The sequence below is a fragment of the Prunus dulcis genome, chromosome 4 (assembly GCF_902201215.1).
Source record: "Prunus dulcis chromosome 4, ALMONDv2, whole genome shotgun sequence".
Classification (NCBI taxonomy): Eukaryota; Viridiplantae; Streptophyta; class Magnoliopsida; order Rosales; family Rosaceae; genus Prunus; species Prunus dulcis.
The window spans coordinates 17356146-17377362 of record NC_047653.1 but is presented as its reverse complement, the minus strand read 5'-3'; the positions used below and the strand labels follow the sequence as shown (position 1 = coordinate 17377362).

The window sequence follows — 21217 nt, the reverse complement described above, 5'->3', positions numbered from 1 at the left end:
TGATTTTTTACAGCTACATTTCTTGAACCTATATGAATACTATTACTGAATTTGATCTTCAATTTAAGATGTTTACACTAGGGGGATACCACATAATCTTATGTTATATTTAACGAAAGTATAACTAAATACTTCATTGTTGGTGAATATATGGTTTTGATGGCATACGCATTCTATCAAACTAGTTTCAGTAATCCAGCCGTCAAACTTGTTTTTTTATACTTCGAGATCTTAGACCCCAAAAATCGGAAAAAAAAAAACATTCAGAGATCAAGTAACGGGACAAAACTTTTCAACGGTTATAAATGAAAAGTCATGACTTAACGGTTATTTTAACTCCAATTTTGATGATTTTTTACAGCTACACTCCTTGACCCTATATGCATACAATGAACTAATTCGATCGTCAATTTCAAATATATATGTGTATATATTATATTATAAAATAATATATGTTTGCGCGACAAGAGGTATCCTGTCGTCGCGCAAAATTTCATCACGCGACAGATGTTAGGTTGTCGCGCAATGTTTTAACTTTAAGCGATGAGTGGATTGTGGGTCGCGCAAACTACGCGCGATGAGGATTGATTCGTCGCGCAAGGATTTTGCGCCATTTACATATTTAGGTCAAATTGTGTATCATTTTCATTTTTTAAAAATGTTTTGTGTCAATAATTTTCAATCTATGTATCAAAAGGGTTTGGATATATTTATTTATCAATGTTTTATAACAATTTTTTTTTTTTCATTTTTCATTTTCTTGTATATGTCAATTTATTTAATAATGTCTCACGCGGTTGTTGTTGCGTTGACCTAACTCGCTTGTTCTTTTTCTTTTATAAAGTCAAGTGATAAACTTTCATAAACTCATGAAAAGTCAATCAAAGTTAGAATTGGATACTGTTAAAGTTTTGAGAGTGTTTGCTAGTATTCTAGATGATTTATCGGAGAGAGGAGTGAGAGGAATGAAGGAGAGAAATATGTAAAACTTCTCTGCTTACTCTCTAAGTCAGAGAGCAAGAATATGTATATTCTGTTTTTCTATTTTCAATCACGCACACACACAAAGCATGAAGTACATGACCGTTAGCCTTAGCTGGATGCACACACATAATATTGCATCTCAGCCTTACACTTGTCATTTTCTAAGACAAAGTGAATACACAATGAAATACTAGGCTAATTAACACTGAGCTCAAATTAGCTCAATGCTTATACACTAACACTCCCCTTTAAGCTTTGAGCTGATAAAACTCCTAGCTTATCTCTAAGATAGTTGAACCTCTCCTTTGATAAAGCCTTGGTAAAGATGTCTGCCACTTGATCTTTAGTAGGACAATAAACCAAATCAATAACCCCTTGTTGTAGAGCATCCTTGATGAAATGATACCGCCTGTCAATGTGTTTTGTCCTTTGATGAAACACTGGATTTTTAGTGATGGAAATTGCAGATGTGTTATCACATTTCATAGGAGTAGCATCTGCTTGTAATTCACCAAAATCTTCCAAAACAAACCTGAGCCAGATTGCTTGTGTTGTAGCCTCTGAAGCACTAACATATTCTGCTTCAGCAGTTGAGAGAGCTACACAGTTTTGTTTAACAGAACCCCATGAGAATACCCCACTTCCAAATGAGAATGCATACCTAGATGTGCTTTTGCTATCTTCAATTGAGCCTCCCCAATCACTGTCACAATATCCCATCAACACTGCTTTCTTGCCTTTCTCATACATCAAACCATAGTCTAATGTTCCTTTAACATAGCTTAGCACCCTCTTAGCTGTTCCATAATGCTTATTAGAAGGACCATGCATATATCTAGCTAGCAAACTTGCAACATACATCACATCTGGTCTTGTAGCAGTAAGGTACAGTAAGCTTCCTACAAGCTTTCTATAATTCTCTTCATCAGCAGCACCACTTCCATCATCCTTGATCAACTTTTCTGTGGCTACAAGAGGAGTAGACACAGGCTTACAGTCAGTTAAGCCAAATTTATTCAACAAAGAAGATGCATACTTCCTTTGGTGAATAAAGATGCTTGAATCTGTATGAATCACCCCCATTCCTAGAAAGTGATGGAGAAGTCCTAAGTCTGTCATTTCATACTTCTCTTTCATGTCTTTCTTGAACTCATTCAACATTCCTTGATTGCTTCATGTGTACACTATATCGTCCACATAGATGGATACAATTAGTATATCATTTTCTCCCCTTGTCTTGGTATAGGGAGTGGCTTCACTCAAGCTTTTCTCAAACCCACACTCAGCAAAGTAACCGTCAATTTCTCCATACCAGGCTCTAGGTGCCTATTTTAACCCATAAAGAGCCTTGTGCAGTCTATAAACTCTATCTTCTTTGCCTTGAATCACAAATCCCTCAGGTTGCTCAACATACACTTCTTCTTGCAGCTTTCCATTCAAGAATGCTGACTTGCCATCTAGTTGATATAACTTCCAGCCCTTTTGTGCAGCAAGAGCAATTAAGGTCCTGATTGTGTCCAATCTAGCAACTGGAGCAAAGGTCTCATTATAGTCAATTCCTGGTTTCTGCACATATCCCTTAGCAACCAATCTTGCCTTGTTCTTTTGCACTGAACCATCTAGATTCAATTTGGTCTTGAACACCCATTTCACTCCAATAACTTGTTTGTCACTTGGTCTGTTGACAAGTTCCTAAGTTCCATTTTTCTCAATCATAGATAGTTCATCCTCCATTGCTTTTATCCATGACTGATCTTGTGTAGCTTCTTCATACTTCTCTGGCTCCACAATGCAGAGATTGCATTGTGCCAGAATATTATTTATGCTTCTCCACTTAACTGCTGTATGATCATAAGGTTTAGTGATCTCAGCAGTGTCATGGATATTTCTCTCTTGTTCTTGAGCTTGAGGAGAGCTGCAAGGACTAGCACAATTGTTGTCTACTTCTGTTACTTCATGTAGACTGAAATCAATCTCAGTTTTAGATTGATCTTGAGTATCTGTATGCGCTTTCCAGTTCCAGGTCATACTTTCATCAAACACAACATCTCTTGACAGAACCAACTTCTTAGTGAAAGGATCAAATACCCTGTACCCTTTTCACAAACAGCATATCCAACAAAAACTCCCTTTACACTCTTAGCATCCAGATTCTGCCTTGTTTCTGTTGGTACATGGACATAACAAAGTGATCCAAACACTTTGAGATGACCAATACCTGGTTTTCTGCCACTATATGCTTCAAATGGAGTGATATTTTCCAGTGCCTTGGTGGGTGAACAATTTAAGAGATACACAGCTGTGTGAACAGCTTCTGCCCATAGAGAGTAAGGCATATTCTTCTCATGAAGCATTGCTTTGGCCATTTCCACCACAGTTCTATTTTTCCTCTCCACCACTCCATTTTGTTATGGAGTATAGGCTGTGGTTAGTTGTCTTTGAATGCCACCTTCTTCACATAATTTGCTGAATTCACTAGATGTGAATTCACCTCCTCTATCACTTCTCACACACTTCACTTTGAAACCACTTTGCAGTTCTACCATGGATTTAAACTTTCTAAAACAGGTTATTGCATCTGATTTATACCTTAGAAAGTACACCCAAGTCATCCTTGTGCAATCATCAATGAGTAGCATAAAAAATCTGTTTCCAGCTATAAATTCAGTCTGCATTGGACCACATAGATCTGTGTGTATCAGTTCCAGAGGATTTCTTGCTCTCCAAGCCTGCCCTTTAGGAAACCAGTCCCTATGTTGCTTGCCCAATTGACATCCCTCACATACACCATTAATTTCTTCCAGATATGGAAGACCATGAACCATACTTTGGTCTCTTAACTGTTTGAGACTTCTGAGATTTAAATGGCCTAACCTCTTATGCCAGATCCAAGTGCATTCAATCACACTAGCCCTTAACGCAATCTGATCATTTTGCATTATAGATAAAGGATAACACCTATTATTTTTCATCTTGACCTTGATAACCAACTTGTCAAGTGAGGGGCCATCAAAGATGCAGCACATGCCTCCACCAAATAGCAAATGGTACCCATGTTCATCCATTTGACCAACGCTCAACAAATTCTCCTTTAATCCAGGTAGAAACATGACTTTTCTAATGTATTTCTTCCAACACTAGTTTCAATCACCAGTGAGCCTATGCCTGCAACATCCACCAAATTTCCAGTAGGCATCTGCACCTTTCCACAAACATTTGTCCTTATATCAACAAGCAATTCTGCACTTCCAGTCATGTGGTTGCTACAGCCACTGTCAATATACCAGTTTCCATTTATTTTCACATCAGAAATGACACTATTGGCAAAGAATAGGTTTCCAGTCACCTCAGTTTGATTGACACAGTTGGCCTTTTGAGTAGCCTTACCTATGGTGCATTCCCTAGCCAAATGTCCAAACCTATCACAGTTAAAACATTTAGGCTTCCCCTTATATCTACACTCACCAAAGTGAAATTTGGAGCACACCTTGAACTGTGGTTTAGCAGCATCTTGAGTTGTCTGTTGTGGTGAACCAAAACTGTGATTTGGTGCATAATGGTTATGCTGAGGCTTTCCTTTCGATTCCCATGGTTTTCCCTTAGGATTCCAATTCTTTTGAGACTTAGAATGATTCTTGCTTTGTTGTCCTTTTGAATTCACATAAAGAGAGGCAAATGCCCTTTCAGTGGTATCCACATTATGTAGATCAAACCTTTGTTCTTGACTTTTCAAAATAGCTACAACTTCCTGCAATTCCACAGTCTCCAAACTTTTGGTATTTTCAATAACCAGACAAATAGGGTCATATGGCTTGCTAATCAACACTTTCTGAACAAGTCTCTCATTTGTCAGAATCTCACCAAATGTTTTCATTTGGTTTATCAAATCATTTAGCCAAGTCAAATAGCTAGATAAGGTTTCATCATCTCTCATCCTAGCATACTCAAATTCACGCCTCAGATTTTGTAATTTACAGACCTTACCTGATCACCACCATGGTACTCTCCATACAACAAATCCCAAGCCATTTTTGCTGTTCCAGCATTAGCTATTCGTGAGAAAATCTGATCTGAAACCGCAGTCTGAATAATGCCTAGGGCCTTAGCATCTTGCATATAGACAGCTGTTGTTTTCTCATCAACTTCCTCTCGACTTTGTCATCGGGAGAACTGGCTGAAATTGCAGAAGACTAAAGATATGATTGCTTGTTTATGACTAGCTTAATTTTTGTTATGACCATATTATCGACAATATATTTATTTTTAATGGAATACTTTATTTATTTTATAATTAAAGTAATTTTTAGGGTGTGATGGAAACATATTTAATACCCAAAAAAATAAAAATAAAGTGAAAGTGCATTTCCTTTTACCAAACACTTAAACATAAAAGTCATTCAACATAATGCCCTTTTTATTTATTATACACAGCTCACAACACTTCCACACAAATATTTACCAAACACTTAGAAACTGATTATTATACAAACAACACTTATAACAATAAGTTTACCAAGCACCAAACTGCTCTCTCTTATAGCAAATTTGAGAGAGATTATTTTAACATTATAGTAATACCAAACTCGCCCTTAATTCATGATCAGTAATTAAGGACTTAATTAGCAGGCAGCAATGTGGACACTACGCAGTACAACAGTCTCCACGGTTAGCCCTGGCCCGATCCCAATCAGAACACCCCATTCCAGCCCTTCACCAGTCGTGGCTTTTCCTTTCTCCATTGACTTCTTCCTCATCTCATCGAGAATAAAAAAAACAGATGGAGCTCCCATGTTCCCATACTCCCTCAATACATGCCTGGTTGCTCTCAGCTTCTCCTCATTCAGACCCAGTTTTTCTTCAACCTTGTCTAAAATGGCCGGTCCACCAGGGTGGATGCAATAGAACAACGAGTTCCAATCATTATTTATCCCATCAATTTCGCTAAACAATTTTACGAAAATCTCCTCAATGTTTGCATCAACCAACTTTGGCACATCTGGTGAAAGATAATACTCGCAACCCATTTCACGCACGTGTACCACCACGCCATGCTCCGAGTATGGGACAATAGTCTCTCTCGTTGACATAATCTCATACACCTGGCGTTCGTTGATTTTGGGGTCAGGATTGGCACCAACAATTAAAGCCGACGCACCATCTGCAAACAAAGCCTGTCCTACCAAAACATCCACATGGCTCTCAGTGGGTGCTTGAAAAAACATAGCTGTGATCTCACAGCACACCACCAGAACGCGTGCACCAGGGTTGTTTTCTGCGACGTCCTTGGCAAGACGTAGGGCAGTCCCACCAGCGAAGCAGCCTTGTTGGTAGATCATGAATCTGTTGACAGAGGGGTCAAGGCCGAGGAGCTTGACGAGTTGAAAGTCGGCGCCAGGCATGTCGACGCAGGAAGATGTGCAGAAGATGAGATGTGTGATGTTTGAAATGGGCTGGCCCCACTCTTCGATGGCCTTCAATGCCGCTTCCTTGCCAAGCTTGGGTACCTCTGGAATCATCATGTCCTGACGTGGATCCAGTGAGGTTGCCTTGTAGCGACATATGTTTGGGTTTGCCTTTAGGATCTCTTCCGTGATGTGAAGATAACGCTTCTTTACGTTTGATTTTTCACCTGTTAATTACCAAATTTCATAAAAGTATCCACAGTTATCCTCCCGCTTAATTTTACTAACTTGGCTTCATTCGTCAAATTTATTACCCTACTCTAGTGGCCCTCATTTTTCAAAAATGAAAGAAGAAAAATCTGTTCCCTAATGCCACTTGAGGTATTTTGTTATTGCCTTTTCACGGTGTTATAGCATGTGTATTTAATTTATCCATCAATAATAATAATGTATCATGTGTTCATGAAATATTAACTTTGTCATCAACTCATAATTTAACACATGAATTAGCCATACCACGCAATTGTATAGAGATCATAACTAAATATATTTCTCCCAACTTTATCATTTTTAGATGGGTTAACTTATTGCATGATATTTGGAAGAGGTCCCAAATCTGAATGCCCCACGGATTAATAATTCATAAACCACTTAGTGCATGATATAATTTTATTAAGTAGTATGAATTAATACATTAATTTTATGCATGCATGTATGTGTTGTACAAAGAATATCACTTACATATGCGCTTGAACCTGTCTTTCAATTCTGTCATATGGTTACTATTGGTAACTCGGAATAGGAAATCAGGATAATCTTGTTGGTAGTAACAGTTGGCTGGGTTTGCCGTCCCAATGGCTAGTATTGCCGCCGGACTCTTGGCTTCAATCTTACTCACAGACATCGCTGGCCGTATATAGGGTTGGTTGGATTGGATGGCTTCAAAACTGGAAACAAAAAGGCTAAGGGTCGTTTGAAGGTTGCAAAATAAGATGAAAGAAGTAGCTCATTTCTTGTAAGTTATATAGACAATAGATGATAGATCTGATATTTGATATTGTCAAGTGGGGCCGCTAGGGCAGATCCGGATGGTAGATACTCAATTATTTGAACCTAACATTTGGATTTGTATTATTAGGAGGAACCAGATTTAATGGATACTAATAGCTTTAAAATCACCTTAAATGCTTGTCACGATAAATTTAAGAAAAATCTTCATACTAACTAAAAATTGTTTTCGACAAAAAAAAAAACTAAAAAACTAAAAAATGTTACTTTGTACTTTAATTCAAATGCTTGTCACAAAAAATTTGATAAAGATAAAGAATCACAGCCAATAGCTAGTTGCTGTGAATCCTAAAACTAAAATATATTACTTTATTGCTATGAATGGGTTAGGATAAATTCCGCACGAGGAAAAACATAAGCTGGCCTATATAATATCAGGGAGATTCTTCAATAAGTATTTTATATTAAGGATTAGTTACATACTTCTAATTCTAGCTGTTGGATTGCATTCATTAAATGTGTTGACAGTCCATTAGATGCAATCCAGCGATCGAGATTAGATGTAACTAATCCTTCACTTACATACTTGTTGGAGAATGTCTCTATAATACCATTACAAGAAAATAAGTTGATGAAATCAACAAAATAGAAAGTGATCTCGTCATCGTTGATGAAATTGTACCTGGGTGGTAGTTAAGGCTAGTTGATGAGGTAGTGAAGACTTGTTGATGTGGAATCCTCCAACAAATTCAGATATTTTAAAGTTTTAATTTGAAGTTGCTTAATCTAAAATGATCATAAAAACACCACCATAGTGAGATTTCCCAACCAGATGGTGCCAAGTCAGCAACTTGATAAGGTAATTAATCCTTGTCATGTTTTTGTCTGTCATTCGCTGTCCCTCCCTTAATTTTTTGACACCTGGCATCCCACTTAACCCTGCTTTAATAGAGTTATTCCTATTCTAACTCTGTTATCTCTTAATAAAAATAAAATAATTAAATATGTCAACTCCTCCTCCCCCCCCTCTCTCTCTCTCTCTCTCTCTTTTGAGTCTAATTTTCTTGTTACCAAATCCGATTTGCTCCCCCCCCCCTTGTTTCCTCAGTTTTGTGACATGTGGCACACAACTTAACACTAATTTAACTTTATTAACTCTCTCCATTCCTTTATTTAAAAATAATAATTAAAACATATTAAAATACATGTTTGATAAAAGAAATTGAAGTAAAAAAAATTCCCAAAACCAAAGACAATGGTGTCCTTTTTGTTTTTTTTGGTAACAGGGAAGGCCGAAGCCAAAGACAAGAAAAGACTAAACATGCACCGACCTAACATGGGGGAGGACAGTTTTAACTTTTTCACAGGGCCCTCCCTAACAACAGAAAACTATTTGGATTCTTTTTGAAACATGTTTTAACGTTTTCACAGGGAGAGGACGGTTTCTTGTCAACTTTTTTCCGAGACGATCAATCAAGCCATCATATCAAACATCAGAAATATATAAAAGAAAGCCAACTGCTGGTTATTGAGTTTTGTTAATGCTTTTTTGAAATAGTCAAATTAGATAGAGGTTGAATAGTGGATGATGGGTGAAGGTGAGGACCTTTAGCAGGTGTGTGAATATTTAGACAAGCAATGAATCACTACTACAAAACTAGGCAACACACACGATCCAAAGGCTACAAGCAAGAGGGTCATGCCTTTTTTTAATCACATTAGACACATATATGTAGTATTTGTGTCATATATAGAGAAAACACAATAGTTTTGTGTCCAACTTAAACATAAGAAACAAATAATTGTGCTTCAGTAATTTAAACACAACTTGTGTGGCATATAGAGAGCACAAATAGACATCTTTTGTGGTTATTTATATTTCTTTTCTTTTTCAAAGTCCCGTGACTTATATAAAGCACAGACACTGAAATTTTGTGCCTTGTATTGCATACGTTCCGAAGTATGATGGCTTATTATAGAACACGAATACTGTAACTGTGCCTTGTATTCGCTGTCCCTCCCTTAATTTTTTGATACCTGACATCCCACTTAACCCTACTTTAATAGAGTTATTCCTATTCTAACTCTATTATCTCTTAATAAAAATAAAATAATTAAATATGTCAACTCCTCCTCCTCTCTCTCTCTCTCTCCCTCTCTCTCTTTTGAGTCTAATTTTTCTGTTACCAAATCCGATTTACCCCCTTGTTTCCTCAGTTTTGTGACATGTGGCACACAACTTAACACTAATTTAACTTTATTAACTCTCTCCATTCCTTTATTTAAAAAAAATAATTAAAACATATTAAAATACATGTTTGATAAAAGAGATTGAAGTAAAAAAAATTCCCAAAACCAAAGACAATGGTGTCCTTTTTGTTTTTTTTGGTAACAGGGAAGGCCGAAGCCAAAGACAAGAAAAGACTAAACATGCATTGACCTAACATGGGGGAGGACAGTTTTAACTTTTTCACAGGGCCCTCCCTAACAACAGAAAACTATTTGGATTCTCTTTGAAACATGTTTTAACGTTTTCACAAGGAGAGGACGGTTTCTTGTCAACTTTTTTCCGAGACGATCAATCAAGCCATCATATCAAACATCAGAAATATATAAAAGAAAGCCAACTGATGGTTATTGAGTTTTGTTAATGTCTTTTTTGAAATAGTCAAATTAGATAGAGGTTGAATGGTGGATGATGGGTGAAGGTGAGGACCTTTAGCAGGTGTGTGAATATTTAGACAAGCAATGAATCACTACTACAAAACTAGGCAACACACACGATCCAAAGGCTACAAGCAAGAGGGTTATGCCTTTTTTTAATCACATTAGACACATATATGTAGTATTTGTGTCATATATAGAGAAAACACAATAGTTTTGTGTCCAACTTAAACATAAGAAACAAATAATTGTGCTTCAGTAATTTAAACACAACTTGTGTGGCATATAGAGAGCACAAATAGACATCTTTTGTGGTTATTTATATTTCTTTTCTTTTTCAAAGTCCCGTGACTTATATAAAGCACAGACACTGAAATTTTGTGCCTTGTATTGCATACGTTCCGAAGTATGATGGCTTATTATAGAACACGAATACTGTAACTGTGCCTTGTATTCGCTGTCCCTCCCTTAATTTTTTGATACCTGACATCCCACTTAACCCTACTTTAATAGAGTTATTCCTATTCTAACTCTATTATCTCTTAATAAAAATAAAATAATTAAATATGTCAACTCCTCCTCCCCTCTCTCTCTCTCCCTCTCTCTCTTTTGAGTCTAATTTTTCCTGTTACCAAATCCGATTTACCCCCTTGTTTCCTCAGTTTTGTGACATGTGGCACACAACTTAACACTAATTTAACTTTATTAACTCTCTCCATGTGAGATCCCACATCGACCAACGGAGAGGGGGTGATGTGCTATATATGGCACACCTCGCATCCATCTAACACGAGGCCTTTTGGGAGCTCCGCTGAGCATCTTGGGAACTCCGGCAAGGCTTAGAGAAGTTTGGAGCAATCCCGTGACGGGATGGGTGACCACCCCGGGAAGTTGCTCGTGAGCTCAAGAACAAAACGCGTCGCGGTAGTGAGAATGTAGCCGCCCAAAGCGGACAATATCGTGATTCGGGCCGGGAAGCGATCAGGTAACGACGAGAATAGTATCACTACTGCCGCTGGTAAGTGTGCGAGTGTGCCGACGAGGACGTCGGATCCCTTTAAGGGGTGGATTGTGAGATCCCACATCAACCAACGGAGAAGGGTGATGTGCTTATATATGGCACACCTCAACCATCCATCTAACAACGGCGCTTTGGGACTGGCCGATCGCCGGAAACGATTCGAACCTCCGGTGCTAAGTTTAGCGAGTGGCCGGAAAGCAATCCCAGATGGGGTGACCACCCCGGGAAGTTGTCTTCGAGCTCTCAAGAACAAAACCGACAAGCGTCGGGCTGGTGAGAATGTAGCCAGGCCCAAAGCGGACAATATCGTGTTACGGCGGAGCCGGTCCGGGGTGTGACACTCCATTCCTTTATTTAAAAATAATAATTAAAACATATTAAAATACATGTTTGATAAAAGAGATTGAAGTAAAAAAAATTCCCAAAGCCAAAGACAATGGTGTCCTTTCTGTTTTTTTTGGTGACAGGGAAGGCCGAAGCCAAAGACAAGAAAAGACTAAACATGTATTGACCTAACATGAGGGAGGACAATTTTAACTTTTTCACAGGGCCCTCCCTAACAACAGAAAACTATTTGAATTCTCTTTGAAACATGTTTTAACGTTTTCACAGAGAGAAGACGATTTCTTATCAACTTTTTTCCGAGATGATCAATCAAGCCATCATATCAAACATCAGAAATATATAAAGGAAAGCTCAATATTTAATTGTGTCTTTTTAGGTTGTCTATAGAGTACGAGTACTGCAATTTGTGCTCAATATTTAAAAATAAAAATTCAATTGGATAATACGACGCGGAAAACTAATAACCGTGCCTAAAGCTCTCGTCGCTCACGCGAGTCACGCACCTCTCTCTCTCTCTCTCTCTCTCCCGACCTCAGCTCCTCTCTCTATCGATTCGTCTCTCCCGACCTTAGTCGCTGACAGCGTCGGCATCGCTTCATCTATCTCACTCTCTCATCTGGTATCATCTCTTCTCTCGATCTCATGTCTCTGTCTGTCAACCTCATCCTCTCTCTCCCTCTCTGGAGTCGACCTAACCCAGATCACCCCTCAGTAACCTAACCCTCTCAGAGTCTCTCTTTCGACTCGTCTCTATCGCGCTCGCTTTCTCTCACTCTTAGTCACTTCTGTAAGTCACTTAGAGTCCAGAGACTTGTTCTCCCTCTCCAAACCTAACCAAACATCATCCACTTTCATTGGTTTTTGGAGAGAATCCTTGCAAATTGTGGAGGGCTCTGGTTCATTGTAAGGTAAATTTGTATGTATTTGGTTTGAATTCGTAGTTGTTTTCATGTTCCCCAATTTAGTAGATTATTAGGGTTTCGACATTTTTGTATTCTGTTGAAATTAAATCTAATTTTTCTTAATTTTGCAGTTGTTATGCATAGTCTCTGCGGGTTTCAATTAATGGGCGAAATTGAAGGTATAAATGTTCCTCTGTCTCAATCTCTGTTTGTTGCTTGCTTCTTCTTGTTTCAAGCTTTGGTTTTGTTTGGTCCTACTGGGTTAGGATCTGATAAGATGATATGAATGATAACTTTTCTCTGCTTTAATGTCTGCGTGCTTGAAGATAGGATTTGTATCTTAAATATTTCTTTTTCCCTATGGTATGTAATTAATTACATTTTTGTCACCCATGTTCTCACGAGGGAAATATTTGCCTTCTGTTATTCTCTTGGATGTTTTACATCTGCAGTGCAGTTCTTGTAGCAATAATCATGTAGGTACAGGGTAGATAGAATTGTAAATTTTATGTAGCTACAGGATAGATGTGCGACATATAATTAACAGCCTCAGTTACTAGTTTGTAACATTTTGATGAACATGGAGGAATTAGATGCTTCCAGATTTGTAGTGATAAGGCATTACCTTTCTTCTTTTCATCATAGGTACTTAAAATTCATTACCATGGCCTCCCTTTTTTTAGTTTGTTACGTTAGGGTGTGGGTCTCCAATTGGCGGAAGGTTTAAGATTGACATCAACTGTCAAGAATCATTGTACATTTAAGATTACAAATTTCCATGTAGAATTCGAAAGCCAAGAGTTAAAGTTTTGAGAATTTGATAATAGAGAAGTATAAATTGTGTAGTTAGATTTGGTTTAGTTCCGTCGTTTAATATAATTTGATCACCCAAATGCTGCTGTCATTTACTTCAAGAGGCCAAGAAATGGTACTGTCATTTACATTGAATCCAATGTAGACCATGAAGTATGTAGCCATTGGTTTTGTTGGAACTTGATAGTATTGCCGAAATATTGAAGGAGGATTATCCCTCTCTCTTTTAGCTCTCGGCTGGTTTCATTTGGAAGAGGAGGATGGCATATTATTCTTCCTCTCTCTTCTACAATGAAGTATTAATTTTAACACGTTTTCCATATTTATCATTGAGCATTTAAATGTCATTTTGGTTAAAGTACTTTGCTTCAAAGCTCAAAGACAAAGCATTTGTGCTCTTATTTCAATTTTTATTCATGCATTTGTTTGGTCAAGAATGATTATAACATGCTATTGTTGGCTCTCTTGCTATTATTATGTTTCTATTTTAACCTCCAAGTGGATGTATTAATATGTTCCACTGTAATAGTTATGATTTCATATTAATTTTGAAGCTAATAAAATTGGCTCTGAGGAAAAGAGATTGTTTGGAGTCGTATATTGTGCAACAATTGAGTGCAAATTTTCTCTGCACTAATTTCAGCCAAAAAGAGCAGCTAATTATATTTGGTAATGTATATGTGCACGATATGAGATGCCATTGGTTGAGGATATGTCATTTATTTTGTTTTTTCCTGATATTTTCATTTTTTTTTTCTCCAAGTCCATTTTGATAGATGTACACACATGTCCAGGAAACTTAAACATCATAGTTAAGCTTTAATGTCATCATAAAATTAATGCATCTCTTTTGGTTGCCTAAGTACCCTAAACTTGAAGAGTTTATGATTACTAGCTGGTTATCTATTGTGGTAGATTCTCTCCCTTTCCTCTCTCTAATGCCAATGCTCTTATTTGGCAGATAATGTGATTTAAGGAGGCTCAAAAAAGGCAGACGTAGGCTCATAAAGGGTGTTTTATTTGGAGCTTCCAAGTCATTGATGTTAGATACGTTCAATTTTAAGTACAAGTTTTTTTATTCAATTATTGTATCTAATCACTATATTAAGTGGAAATGAAATTTCAGTTTGTTATTTAATATATATATTTTGAAAAGGTCTGAAATACCATACTATATTAAGTGGAAATGAAATTTCAGTGTGTAATTTTTTTTTTTTTTATAATTTAAACAATTGGCATTGAGCACGGTTTTCACATTGTGTTTAATTTTTTTTTTTTATAAGAAATATATACCTATTGAGCACAATTTTGAAACTGTGCTTAGTTCACATGTGTCAAATTTGTCTAGTCACTGGGCAAAATGAAAGCACAAATACTTGGCATTGGTGCTCTAAATGCATGCGACAAAGTAAAACATTCATGCTCTATAGTCAATGGAAACTGCTATATAGTACACCGACTACTTTAAAGTGGCTGCACTGTGGCTGCCTTCATAGGGCACAATTATTCGTGCTATTTGACATAAAAGAGCACAAATGGAATTTGTGCTTTTAGCCCAGTTTTGTAGTAGTGAATATGCAGAAGACGAGATATACGTGGTTCACCTTTAATGAATGGACTACGCCTACGAAGAAGTATGTTCTTATTATGATAATGGGATATTTGTTGAAATGTCACCTGAACTTATACTGTAGTTTCAATTTGTCATATGGAAAAAAGATTTAAGTGAAATGTCACCTGAATTTTTCAAAATCCATGATTTGTCACATGAGTTTAACATCATCCAATTTTCCATTTATTTTCAAGGGTATTTTAGTCTTTTCATTTTTAAGGACATTTTAAAAATGGAAAAAATTATTATTTAAAAAATAAAGCTTAAATGCAAAAAGGCTGGGGGTTAAATGTGAAAAGATATATAATTTTTATAATTTTCAAGGGTCTTTTCATAATTTTTTTATAATGATTTTTCCATTTTTAAAATACTCTTGAAAATAAAAAGACTAAAATACCCTTGAATATAGTTGGAAAATTGGATGATGTTAAAGTCAGGTGACAAATCATGGATTTTGAAAAATTCAAGTAACATTTCACTTCATTTTTTTTTTCAGGTGACAAATTGAAACTAAGGTATAAGTTCAGGTGACATTTCAACGAATATCCCTTATGATAATGTATGTTTACATTTGTACAGGGGAGAGTAGTCTTCTTTCATAGGAAAGGGGGAGTTTCCATCTCTTGTAGTTTTTGGATGTGAGACTCCTCTTGCTTTGCTCAAAGTTGTGACTTATGGTAATGCTTCTTTGGCTAAGGTGATGACATCTCAAAGCGTGGCACGTGGATGATCTAGCCTAGCTAGTTGCTCGGTCAGTTACGGTACTAGCAAGTTCTAATACGGTACGGCCTTGTTTGTAATTAGCAGTTCCATTATCAAGCTAGAGACCATGTGACGGGCAGACAACAAACCTGCAAAGCTTGGAGTGCAATAAATATTCCATCCTCACTTCACTTGTGCAGTGTGTTGAACTTTAATTTTACTCGTAGCCAAGCTCACGAGAAGGGACTAGGGATGGCAACGGGTCGGGTTGTAAGAACCCAAAACAAAATATCTAAAAAGAAAGAAAATATCTAAAAAGTAAGGAAAATATCTTTTAGCAAAAAGACCAATTTGCCCTCGCATATTTTAATGGGGAAAATTTTGACTTTTTAATCGAGAAAGAATTTGGGAATTCCGCTTACTCCATTGCGTAGAGCGCGGCGAAATGAGTTCGTAGACACGGAGTAGACCCGAATCGGAGCCGTAACGAAGAAGATATGGTCTAAAAACTGTGAAGGGCAAAATGATAATTTGGCCAAAAAGTCAGACTTTTTATCTCTCTCTCTCTCTCTTCTCCCCCGTCACTTTTCTCTCTCTTCCCTCTCTCTCTCCCGCACGACTTGGCCGTGCGCCCGTTCGACTTCCAGGCGACGGCCCGGCCACCACAAGCCGAGCCGATCTCCGCCGTTGGTACCATCGGGTACGCCTCCGTCTCGCCGTCAAGACCTGACCGACCTCCACCCCGGGGCTGCCCTGAATTGGCCGGAAAGCCATGTTTTCAGACGGAGGTTCCTTCGAAGCCACCCGAACTTCCAGCTCAAAATTCTCCTTCGTTTCTCCACCAAATCGATCGAGTAAGGTATGGTTTCTCAGATATTTTTCGTGTTCTAGCTCATGGATATATGGGTTTCGATCGATTTTAGCTCTAAGGGGTTTGATTTTCGACTTGAAATCTGGCCGGAACTTCGGACGCTAGAAACTACTGTTTCTGGTCACTTTTTGGGGTATGCCCAAGAACAAAAGTGACTCCAAATGGGGTGTTTTACCTAGGGTAGGAGTTTGGAGTCTTGGTTCCGAGATTTTTCGGCCACCCAAAATCGCTTTGGACACCCAAAGCTGCCCGCGCGTGCTGGAGCGCGTGGGCAAGGGTAGTGAGGTAATTCTGTGCAGTTTTGTGACCCTCGTGTCGTCACGAGCATGTGGGATTTTGCGGATCTCGATTCGGAGTCCGTTTGAGCCCCGAACGGATTTTTCATATCATGCGATCCGTGGGTGCAGTGTCGTTAAATCGTCGGATCGCGCTGAATCTTGTATATGTCGGTCTATACGATTTCAGGATCGTGTAGGATTTGACGGATTGTGAATCGGAGTCCCGGATACTCCGGAATCGCGAACCCTGGGGCTAGGGTTTGGATTTTAAGCGATAACGCGATTTTGGCCAATCCGACCGTCCGTTTTGGACCAAACTCGCAGAACATGGTTCCCTCTCTGTAAGGAACCTTCAGGGAAGCCCAGATTGGCCATCGGAGATCATGGACCCACGGGGTCCCGGGTCGGCCGATCTGGCAGTTTATCGCTTAGCTGAGCGTCGGACCTTCCAAAACTAGTCCAAGTGTCTGAGAGGGCTAACGTGGGCATAAGAGTAACTGGGAATGAGATGCACGTATTTCTAGGAGCCGGGGGCAGGGTGTTTAGTTGAAATTCTTTTTATTCAACAGTTTATTAATTTGATCTTTATGGGTAATCAGGCACTAGGAGCCCGACAGGACACAGAAGAGAACTTCAAGAGGTCCAACTAGCTCGGACCATCAGTGAGTGGACTTCCTTTAATAAATTATTTTATATAAATATGTTATATAGAGGATTTCTATAAGTAAGATTTCATAAGTGATTTTATATAGATTTTATCTAAATGAGTTTTATAAATGAGTTTATTTGAATAAATTTCTTTATTTGATCTTGAGTAAACCTTATTGTGGTTTCGAACATGATTAGTACAGTAATAGTTTTATAAATCTGTGCTACTTATTTACCAGTTATAGAAACAGAGTTTGAGATTGGAATCAGTTGAAATAGCAGCACAATTTGAGATTTTATTAATCAGATTTTCTTTTTCTAAAGGAATTTATTTTAAACCCACCTCGTACCCATTTTCTTTGGTGATTACCCACAGTTGGACCGATGTCTACGGACATCCAGTCCGATTTCAGTTTATGTCAGTGCACTCGACTTTGCCTCACGAGTTTCGGGGACGCTCGGACCGTGAGTGCCAGGATTTGTGGCTCGATAGACTTGGTGTCCCGAGACCTGCCAAGATTGCGGCTCGGCTGACTCTGTGTCCCCGAGACCTGCCAGGATTGCGGATCAGGCTGACTACGGTCCCCTGCATCCTGCCAGAGCGACTCGAGCTGACTTGGTGTCATCGAGGAATCTGCCGGCGGGACAGGCTGATCATAGTCCCCTGATTTCGCCAGTTTGCGGCTCGGGTAGACTGCGTGGCGCCCGAGACCTGCTAGGGAATTGACGGATATGACAGGGGTACAAATAGGTGGTATTTTCAAAGGATTTTGAGTTTTCTTTTATTCAAGGATAACTTTCAGTTATTTTATATCGGTTTCTTAGTATTTGCACATTTATATCTTTATATCTTTATTCGGTTATACTAGTTCTTTGATTTCTCCAGGCAGTGATGTCTTTATATATTTGATCGATTATGTAAGTTTATTCATCAGCATACTGATTCATGCTTATAGAATTTCTTATATTGAAATATAGTTAAATTATCGATATATATATATATATATCCTTAGTTATTTCAAAACGGGGGTATTATATTCTGGCTTGTTTTTAAGAATTTTATTTTGTCCCCTCACAGTTTAAAACTTGTTTTTCGCCCCCAGGTCGTAGAAGTGCACAGGATCCACCACCGGGCCACTCATAGCCTCCGCGCTTCAAAGTCAGGTAGAGTTTGTAGAAAAATCCCTGAAAACCCCGTGAACTTTAGAAAATTGCTATGATATCGAGTTTTAGTGGAAAAACTGAAACTGGCAAATATTGGTTTATCCTATTCTGGCAGTTGGTGTGGATTTGTTGAATGTTTAACAGGTGAAAAGTTTTGGGATTGGTCAAAATACAGGAGAGACTCTGCCGAAGTTTCGGCAGAAGTCTAAAGGAATTTTAAAGGGAAGTTGACGTAAGAAGGGTAAAAAGGTCCCTTGTGCCCGACATTCGCCAGGTGTCGGACACGCACAGGACTTGGTTCGAATTCCAAAGTGGAAATTGGGTCGGGTCCTGTCACGGGTAATGACAGGGTATGACAATATCATCCCCGTCCCCGCTCTCCATCCCCGGCCCAGTCCCCGAACCCATCTCTGTTTAATAGGTTTTGGGAATCCCCGTCCCCGTCTCCGTCTTCGTCGGGGGACTATCCCCCATACCCTCCCCGAATCCCCGATTTTTTTTTTTGCATAAATTTTTTTTATCATACATTTTAATATTAAGTTTCATATTAATTTATCATTCAACATATCCAAATTAACTATAAAGTTCAACTCAACTATTCAAAATCTCTTCAATATGAAATTCCAAAGAAGATTATGAAGAATTAGGAGAGGGAGGTTAACTTAGGGTTAAACATAAATATTATAATTATATATTTATTTATTTAAATATAAACATATATTTTTTCTAGTCGGGTTCGAGGATGGGAACCCCAATACCATCCCCTCCACATACCCGTCGAGGATTTTTCATGTTCGGGGATCCCCATACCCAATACCAATTTGGCCTCGAAATGTTCCCCCGTTAGGGTCGGGGACCCGATGGGGACCCGCCCCCGTGGGGATATTTGTGTTTGGGGGCTGTTGAAAATCACGGCCGGATTTGAAGCTTGCGAAGAGATAGCGGCTGGGCAGTTTGAATGGAGCTGGAAATCTCGGCCGGGATTGGAGAAGTTCGCGGGCAGGGGTGTTGGAGATCTGGGTCGGGCGTCATTTGAAGCCGGCTGGTTGGGCTGTGCTCGAAAGTGGCTGGGCACAGCTGAGACTACCTTGGCCGGGTTTCAAAAGAGTATTGCAATCGAGATCTAGAGCGGCCGGAGATGCCCAAGAGATGCTCAATATAGATTTTTTGGGCAGATGAATATGCGGTTGGGTTTTGTTAGAAATTGTGGCCAAGATATTTGGTTTTGAGCAAACACAGTTTTGGAGGATGCGGCTGTTGGTCTCCAAAATTTGGGTTGAAAAGCTTTTGTCCTATTATATATATATATATATATATATATACACAAAAGTAAGTATAAGCACAGAGATTGTAGAATAGACGTAACTTATGCATGAAGCAAATTAATGAATAGATAAAAATAGATGCAGTTAAAAATAGCATTACTCAAAATACTCAGAATATTATTGATAACTTGATAACTTGCAGAATGCAAAACACTTACAAAATCTTTGTTCCACCACTTAGTTCTTCAGAGCATTGATACTGAAAGAACTTTGAAACTAAGAAAAGAAAGTGGACTAAATTACATTCCACTAATAACTGAGGCCGAAGCCTTCTTAAATAAGCAAATAAAAGTAGACTATAGCAACTTTGGATGAGCTGGCAGCTTTGGATAATCTGGAGGGTGGCTTGAAGGGTGACTGTAGGAGCACACAAAAGCTTTTGCTTTTACTTTGTCGGGGAATCTGACTAAAGGAGCACGGGCTATCAGACTGTTAAAGCACGGGTCCAAGATTCCAAATGCGTTTACCTTTGGGGCTCATGACTTTGGTAATTTTAATCTTCACCCAGATCAAGAGGGCTGAAATCATAAGGGTCTTGACAATCTGGGGGATAATCACTCCACCACATTTTGGGGGTTGGAGTCTTTTGACTGGATGACAATTTTGGTTGACTGGTTGATGACTGCGATTTTGGAGTAGCATCACTATCATCATCATCATTCATTTGTGAGGCTGGTAACATCAGTTGGTGAGTGATTTCCTGCAATTCAGACTTAGATTTTCCCACGATTAGGAGAGAAGAATGTGAAGTAGCAGGGGATGACTTTTTCTCTGGTTGTGGATTCCTGACTGGAGGAAAATCAACATATACATAATCTGCAATACGCTCAAGTAAATTTATCCCACCATTTGATTGAAAATTGTCGGGATAAGACTCTGGTTTCCCAATTAACTTGATATGACCATTTGAGGATCCAAGGGACTTTGTACTTAGCGACAAAATGGAGAAGATTTGGGAAGAACAACTCAGACTCTTTAAACTTATTTTTATTAGTAAAATAATTGACTAAATCTTGCATTGGAGGAGGAAATAGATCAATGACTAGACCATGTTTTTCCCACCAGTGATTGAACCAATAGGGAAAAGGACTCTTGAATTTGCTGTCAAAATTAAGGAACCATGGATGACTAAAATCAATTGTTTGTTGAAGCAAGATAGAATACCATGCTTCGATATAATCATAGTAACCATATTGAAGTTCTGACTGAAAAACTTTGAGATCATAAGGGTGACTACTCCATTCATTCTCATTGATTATTTGATGGATGTAGAGAGAATGGTAGAGGATGATATGAGGATTATCTCTGTCTTTAATTGTCTTAATTGTGATGGATTGGGTCTCATGGAGAATGTCTCTGTAAAATTTTAGATTCTTGTATGGAGCTGGGGGAATGAAGTGACTATTTGGTGGAAAGTAAGATTTGGCAATGGTGATTAGGTTGGCAATGGAATTGTATTTTGACTCAATTATGAATAG

General features: G+C 38.4%; 2 protein-coding genes and 1 long non-coding RNA gene across 3 annotated transcripts; 1 reads left to right on the top strand and 2 right to left on the bottom strand.

The window, feature by feature from the left end:
* Nucleotides 1–2310: 2310 nt before the first annotated feature.
* Nucleotides 2311–3350, bottom strand: LOC117625533. The gene is made up of 3 exons (XM_034357077.1): nt 3203–3350; nt 2759–3080; nt 2311–2662 (listed from the first exon to the last, which is right to left on the bottom strand). Exons 1-3 carry the CDS (start codon nt 3348–3350, stop codon nt 2311–2313), a joined length of 822 nt encoding a protein of 273 aa, XP_034212968.1.
* A 1977-nt stretch (nt 3351–5327) lies between these two features.
* LOC117624590 (3,5-dihydroxybiphenyl synthase-like) lies at nt 5328–7385 on the bottom strand. The gene is made up of 2 exons (XM_034355925.1): nt 7128–7385; nt 5328–6613 (listed from the first exon to the last, which is right to left on the bottom strand). Exons 1-2 carry the CDS (start codon nt 7288–7290, stop codon nt 5604–5606), a joined length of 1173 nt encoding a protein of 390 aa, XP_034211816.1. The 5' UTR covers nt 7291–7385; the 3' UTR covers nt 5328–5603.
* Nucleotides 7386–11872: 4487 nt separating this feature from the next.
* LOC117624990 lies at nt 11873–14326 on the top strand. The gene is made up of 3 exons (XR_004585398.1): nt 11873–12332; nt 12458–12505; nt 14101–14326. It is a non-coding gene; the product is annotated as an uncharacterized LOC117624990 (long non-coding RNA).
* Nucleotides 14327–21217: the final 6891 nt, after the last annotated feature.